The following is a 7669-nucleotide window of genomic DNA, read 5'->3' as shown; positions in this document are numbered from 1 at the left end:
TGCCCTTAATGGAAAAAAAAAGGGGTGGGGAGGGGAAGCTGTTCATGGGGTAGTTCTTGCCTCTGTGTGTCTAAGTGGAAGCTTGGCCATTTTTGGGCTCTGCTTTACACTTCGGATTATGCACTGGCTCTGCATGACTGTGGGTACAGGCTTGTGCGCACACAGCTCACTATGCATGTGTACAAAGACAAGCCCTGGAAAAAAGTGAAGGGGCATGAGAGGAAGGGGGGACCCTCTTGTATTTTAGCTCCAGTAGCTGAGTAGTTAAGGCACTTGCCGAGGAAGCAGGAGATGCAACCTTTAGGCTCCCTGACACAGAATGGGTTTGACTCCTGAAGCTGAGCCACTGCATTTAATAGTTACTGCATAACATGGATGGGGAGCAATGCAGAAGTTTCTGTAAGGCTCCTGGGAAGAATCCAGGGCCTGCTTCCTTTTAGAAGCAATATCATCTCACTGAGCTACACATCCTCTGCCTTGTGTCCTTCCTCCTGACCCCACATACCTTACTCTCTTGGCTGCCACAGGGGTCCAGCGCAGTGTCCTAAACACCACACCACAAGTCAGCTATTATCCAGTCCCTTCTCTAGTGTTCCTTTAGAAGCTGGCCTTTAGACGGCCAAGAGATTTCACTCTCAACTCAACTGCTTCTTGGCTTCATATCTAAGAGCTAGATAAAAAGGTTGTTTTATCTAAGAACCAGATTCTTATCTATTCCACCTTATTCAAGTCCCAGACAAAACATTGATGGGCGCCTATACACATGGAGGGAGGCTGCTCCAACGTGCTGTAATTGCATGTTGCACATCACAGCAGACTCAGTTAATTAAGTCTGCTGGACGGTGGTAATTACTATGCTCCAGCAGACTCTAGCGTCATGTGTATCAGCGTCCCTGCTCTGAAAAATGGTGGTGAGGGCACTTTTGACGAGCTTTAGTTAAAATGCCCCTGCTGCTGTTTTTCAGTGTAGGGATGCTAACACACGTGATGCTCCAGGCGCTTTAATTGGAGTTACTCTGAGAGCTGCAATAATTAAAGCATCCCGCTCCCGCCACCACTCCTGGAGCATGTGTATAAATGGCTGGAGCATGACTATAAATACTTTTGTAACATGCTTCCATCCTAAACTCAAGATTAAATCACAAAAAGGCAGAGAGCAGGAGCAGAACTCATCCACCTTTTGTGTAAGCTGTTTTCCAGGGATGAGCAGGATGGGATAGAATCACTTAGGCACCTAATAAATGGATTAGGATTTGGACCCTGGTGACCTGCAGGTTGCCCCCTGATCCCTGCCTTCAGACCAAGCACTGGGGGAAGCAACTTATTAATCACAGACAGGGTACAGCATGCTTCCCTAAGGGTTCCTTCCAGCCTCTGATACACATGCCTAAGTGCTTTCTTGAACTGGAGGTCTTCTACTGCACAGGGCTGTTGTGAGATTTGATTCAAAGATGAGATTCTGATTGTGTAACATGGACTGGGATTATTTCTCCCGCTCTTGTTGCAGAGCAGGCAATTCATCAATGACATGGCGAAGATCTACTCAATCGTGGTGACCAACGCTGTGGATGGAGTGGCCTCATCTTGTCGGGCCTGCGCGCTGGGTTCGGAGCAGTTCGGTTCATCCTGCGTGCCATGCCCAGCTGGACACTACATTGAGAAGGAAACCAACCAGTGCAAGGAATGCCCAGCCAACACCTGTCTATCCGTACATCAGGTGTATGGCAAAGAGGCTTGTGTCTCTTGTGGGCCTGGCAGTAAAAGTACCAAGGTACAGAGATGGAAAGTGGTTTAAAAACATAACTACATAAGAATTGCCACTGACTGGGTCAAACCGTCAGTCCATCTTGTCCAGTATCTTGTGTCACACAGTGGCAGTGTGTGGATGCTGAAAGGGAGGGTGAATTGGGCATGACCAGGGTTTTAACCATTGTTCCTCTATCACTTGCAGCCTCCAGCATTTAAGATCTAGGAAGTTCTCATTCTTAACTCACAATGCTCAATAGTTACTGAGTCTCCTTTCCTCCAAGCAATTGTCCAGTCTCTTTAGCCTCTTTTTGAATCTAGCTAAACTGTCAGCTTCCACAATGTCTGGTGGCAGTGAGCTCCACAACTTTAATTGTATGTTGTGTGAAAAATAATTCCTCTAGTTGGTTTTAAACTTCCTACCTACTAGTTTCATTTTGTGATCCCAGGTTCTTGTATTCAGAGAGAGAGTAAGTAATAAATCCCTATTTACTTCTCTTCGCCATTTAGTGTTTTGTAAACCTTTCTCATTTTCCCTCCTCAAGCATCTCTTTTCTAAATGAAATAGGCCTAGCCTTCTTAGTCTCTCCTCATATGGAAGCCCCTCCATACCACAGATCATCCTTGTTGCCCTTCTCTATACCTTCTCTAGTTCTTTTATATTCTTTATGAGGGGTGGGTACCAGACCTAGGTGCAGTATTGAAAGTGTGGATGCACTATGGATTTATAAAGGGGCGTAATGATCCTTTCTGCTTTGTTTACAGTTCCCTTCTTAATAATCCCTAATGTTTTGTTTGCCTTTTTATGGCTGCTGAGCACTGAGCTCTTGTTTTTAGCAGACTGTCCACAGTGACTCCCAGATCTCCTTCCTTTGTGGTAACAGCTAATGGAGTTTTTGTATAGTTTGAGTTATTTTTGCCCACATGTATCACAACACTTATCTACATTGAATTGCACCTACGATTTAGATGCTCATTTGCTCAGTTGTGCCAGATCCTTCTGTAGTTCCTCACAGTCTGCCTTGGTCTTTACCACTTTGAATAATTTTGTCATCAGCAAATTTCGCCATCTCACTACTCACCCCTTTATCAAGAACATTTACGAACATGTTAAACATCCCTGGTCCCAACCCAGATCCCTGGGGGATCCCACCATTTACTTTTTTTCCCATCTTGAAGCTGACCCTTTATAGGCAGATGAAGTTATACCCTTTATAGGGACTCTTTGCTTTCTAGCTTTGTGCCCGTTTTTAAGTCATGAGTGGACGTTCCCTGCAATTCTGTGACTACTTAATCTAATTAAGAGTCTGTGATGGGGGACCTTTTCAAAGGTTTTTTGGAAGTCCACATACAGTATTGGTGCATCTACACATCTGTTTTACTGTGGAGCTGACTAATCCACAGTAAAGCATCACTGTTTACATGTGCCCATATTAGGGTGCAGTAAAATAATTAATTCTGCTGTGGGATAGTACTGTCCAGGACAAATACTATTCTAAAGTGGAGCATTTATGTGCACTGAAATGCACGTGGAGTAGGTGACTTGGGCTTGTTGGGGCACAAGGGTGCTACAGTGCAGAAGTTACGTGCCAGCTAGCCCCTCACTGTAGCAGCCTCATGCCCCAGCCAGCCCCTCTGCAGCATGTTCAGCTGGGCCAGAGCAGCTTCAGGCTGGCAAGCTAACCTCCTCTGTGCTCCCTGCTAGCTGGGGCTTCTCTCCCCTGGTTCGACATCCTGTGGTCCTGGGTGCATGTGTAAATGCTGCACCTGGGAGCAATAAACTGCAGAACAAACTGTACCAGAGTTTATTGCCACATGCTAATTGCACATGTAGATGTACCCAGTGTCAACCAGATTGCCCTAGTCCCCCTGCTTATTGACACCCCCAAAGAACTTTAGTAGGTTGGTGAGGCACAGTTTCCATTTGATAAAGCTGTGTTGCTTCCTCATCAGCAAATCATGTTCATCCACGTGCTGAACAATTGTTTTTATTTATTATTGTTTCTACCAGTTTTCCAGGAACAGAAGTTACTAGCCTGTAGTTCCCTGCGTTCCTTCTAGACCCTTTTTAAAATATGGAAGTCACGCTGGTGACCCTCCAGTCCTCTGGTACCAAGGCTGTTTTTAGTGGTAGGTTGCATGCTACAGTTAGGACTTCAGTAATTTCTGATCTGAGCTTCTTCAGCACCCTAGGGGTGAATGTTATCAGCTCCTTCAGGACCCTAGGGTGGTTTCACTCCTGTAGGGAGTGTCAGTCTGAACTGTGTGGTATTCTGCACCTGTCAGCTTTTCTCCCCATTTTAATTTAAAAGATTCTCTACCACTTTTTTAATGTTATATGCCAGAGGTTTTGTAGCATTTTGGCTCAGGTAGAAACCTTCCTTTCTGTATAGGTTCCCCCTGTTCCAAAAGATTCCTCCAGTTCTAAACCTAAACTCTTCCTCCCAACACCATCATCTCAGCCATGTGTTTAGGCTCTGGAGCTCTCCCTGTCTAACTGATCCTGTATATGGCACTATGCTACCATAGGGGTCCTGGCTTTCAACCTCTTACCTAGGGGTGCATCCAGAGGGGCATGCATGGGTAATTGCCACATTCCAGCAGACTCCGGCATCACATATATCAGTGTCTCCACACTGAAAAATGGCGGCAGGGGCACTTTAACTAAAGCTCATTCGATGATGCACTTGATGCTCCAGGCACTTTAATTAGAGCGGCTCTCAGAGCTGCTCCAGTTGAGGTACACCCCCCTGGAACACATCTATAAACATCCTTAAAGGCTCCCCTTCAAAGAGGGGGGGTGGCAAACTGGCTTAAAAACTGCCCTGTTTGCTCCCCTTGTTTGCTCACTCCCTGATCACTCAGGGGATCTCCTTTTATTCTCTGCGGAGCATGGACTGGCCCTGCCCCCTTGTTAGGGCTTTTGTCAGACACAGGCAGCAATCACTCAGCTAGGAGCTCAAAGCTCTCAGCCCAAGGACAGAGCTGTCTGCTTCACCATGGAAATGGCCACTGCTAACTCTGTGATGTAGTTAGTCAACAGTGCCATTGCTCCAGATTCATTCCTGGCACCATGTCTGTTTGCAATTGCTAACAAAACACTCAGCTTATGGTTCTGTGTGTCCTCTTGCAATGTGTAAGTGTGACAATGTCCTTGTGAGGTCCATCTACAAAGGCTGAACCCAGGACTTCCAGATCTAAAAACACAGGCCTCTATTACAAGGTTTAAAGCATCAGATCTGTTAGTACACTAAGTCAGTAACTAATTCATAAATGTATACATCATGTAGTTACCAGAAGATGGGGGAGAGGGCAATGTGGGCTACATAAATCTGCTATGGCCCTCTGTGGACTAGAATTGCAGACTGATTGCAAATATAGAGTATACAACCTACAGTATGTAGAAGCTGTGGATTCTGGTTAAAATAGATTTAAATAGAAATGGGAGCTCTCACCTCACCAGCTGAGAAGGGGGAGCTCTGAGCCAAGCATACTCCTTATAGATGGGGGAACCATATACTTCCATTTGCTTTTACTCAGGGGGTCTGTAACTGTCTTTTAATATACTTTTCTTCCTCTGGAAGGACCACTCCACGTGCTTCAGTGACTGCTTGGTGTCGTATTTGAAGGATAACCAGAGCCTGAATTATGATTTCAGTAACCTCAGTGGGGTGGGCTCGTTAATGAGTGGACCCAGCTTCACGTCTAGAGGAACCAAATTCTTTCATTTCTTTAACATCAGCCTATGTGGGAATGAGGTAGGTGCCGACATAGTAGGGACAGGGAATGGGCTAGCCTCACTGAGTTTGACTGTGTATATCTTTGCAGCCTCCTAGTAGTTAATCAGCACCTGATTTGGGGAGGTCTTAATTGTCTTGAGCTCCTTCTGCATTTAGGCCCCAGCTGGGTGCCAACCCTTTCCATTGGGATTTGGATCCAATCGCAAATGAGGGTCCTGTTTATGGCAAAATGATACTCTGGCAAGAGGACTGTAGTGCTTCAGGCCAGGGGAGTTAAACACATTTGGACTTCCAGCCAGATCTGAACCAGGGGGCTTCTTGTGTGCTGGATTTGGAACTGCCTCTGCTGGCAGGGTGAGCAGCGTCAGGGAGCTGCAGGGGCTAGTACTTGCCCTGTTGCTGCTGAGATGTGTCCCTAATGGGGCTCCACACCCCAGAATTTGGCTACAGGCCCTGTCCCCAAATTCCCAGCCACTCTGGGAACCCTGCAGGCTGGCTGATATGGCTCCGCAGGCCAGAGATGGCCACAGGCTTTAAGACCCCTGCTTTAAATTAAGGAGATGCTCAGGAAACAGAATCCTGGAACTTCCTTTGTGTTTCTCTGGGATCTCCAGGGTCATTCACCTGACCTGTCTCTTGCTAATGTGGCATTCTGCTGCTAAGCCAGCCCAGACTAAGAACTGAAACTTTTGACTGTCAGCTTCTTTCCATATGGCCCCAGGTTCCCTTCTCACTCAAGTGAAGATGTTGTTGTCAGCAGAGCACCTGTTTGCCCAGCTACCCATGAGCCTTCACTTCCTGTCACACTTGCCAGTTACTGAGGTCCTCTGACTGTTTGCTTTCTGACTGTTAGAGCAATAATGAAATGCATTTAACTAATTTCGGTAAGAGCATATGCTTCTGCTGCTGAGTGTTAAAGCACTTCATCTGGAAGATCGCAGTTTACAGCAACAAAAGCTTAATCTAAATTTTGCAGTACACTAAAGCAATGATTATTGATCCCTCAAAGCACTTCAGCAGATGGATACATTTAAACATGTGGGTTGGTTGTCCCAGTGATGTCACTAGTGGTACTGAAGACAATGGAAATACTCATGTGCTTAAATCTATGCAAGTGCTGTACCTTACGGCTTGATCCTACAGGGCGTGGAGTGCTCTTCCACCAAAATGCTTAAACACCCGTGCAGCATTTTGTATACCAGCAGTCCCAGTGTCTTAGAGTAACTCGCATGCTTGAGTGCTCTTCTGGACTGGGGATGCTGAGGGCACATCCAGACGAACGTGTGCATGCAGTATGTGGTGCCACAAACCATACGCATAGCACATGGAGGTGTTTGCCGTGCTTGGCAGCATGGAAGGTTTTTTTTGACATTGGGAGATCCTGGTGTCCAAAAAACCCTGTGACTAGGAAAAAAACGGGGTGATGCACATGGTGTCAGCGTGTGCCACCTGAAACCAGAGCCTGGCTGGCCAGATCCACACTCCAGCTGCCAGCCAGGCTCTGCGTGCTGGATTGCTGTTGCTGGAGCCCCAGGAAGCACCCAGAACCCCAGGTAAGACTGCTGGGGCCAGCCCAGGTGCTGGCCTCAGCCTCCCCTACCCCACCCAGGGCAACTAGCCGTGTGCCAGAGCATGTGTGCATGAGCGTTCCTTGGAGACAAGTAGCAGTAACACAGCTACATGCTGCTGCTGCTTTTTGTCTCCAGGAAAACACACGTGTGTGTTCATCTGGACACACCCTGCATGTTTAGTACTTTATGGAATTGGGCCCACAAGGAGTGAATTGCCTTGTCTGTTGTGGCAGTAGCTCTGCATTTGTCATGTAGGTCTCTAGAGAGGGATACATCTCTGAGACATATTAATGCAGTGTGTAGAAACCAATAGGCATTCCTTTAAGCATTGCATGCATTCATTCTCTGCGAACAGTTTTTCCTGGGTTAAGTCCCAGATAACGAGGTATCATACAATGAATCATTATGTGGTTAAGGGAAATACAGTTTTTCTTTGCAAGGCATTCTATTATGCATTGCAAGTAAGCACTATGTTGTCAAGATAAACAAATAAGGATGCTTAATAGCACAGGTCCTGGGCAATACATAAGAGGGAAGTGTCTGGCTGTTTCAGAATACGTGTCCAGATTTAATTGGAACCTTCATGATGGGACAATTTAATGTTGCCGTTTG

General features: G+C 46.4%; 1 protein-coding gene across 1 annotated transcript in view; it reads left to right on the top strand.

Moving 5' to 3' along the window:
* The window catches only part of KIAA1324L (KIAA1324 like), a 169046-nt gene that overhangs the window by 135161 nt on the left and 26216 nt on the right, over positions 1-7669 (top strand). Inside the window, exons 14-15 of the mRNA XM_006022111.3 lie at positions 1508-1771; positions 5331-5504. Coding sequence (XP_006022173.1) covers positions 1508-1771; positions 5331-5504 — 438 coding nt within the window. The remainder of the gene's footprint in view (positions 1-1507; positions 1772-5330; positions 5505-7669) is intronic.

The sequence above is a fragment of the Alligator sinensis genome, unplaced genomic scaffold (assembly GCF_000455745.1).
Source record: "Alligator sinensis unplaced genomic scaffold, ASM45574v1 scaffold1216_1, whole genome shotgun sequence".
Taxonomy (NCBI): Eukaryota; Metazoa; Chordata; order Crocodylia; family Alligatoridae; genus Alligator; species Alligator sinensis.
The sequence above is the reverse complement of the archived record's forward strand: the minus strand, read 5'-3'. Positions and strand labels throughout refer to the sequence as shown.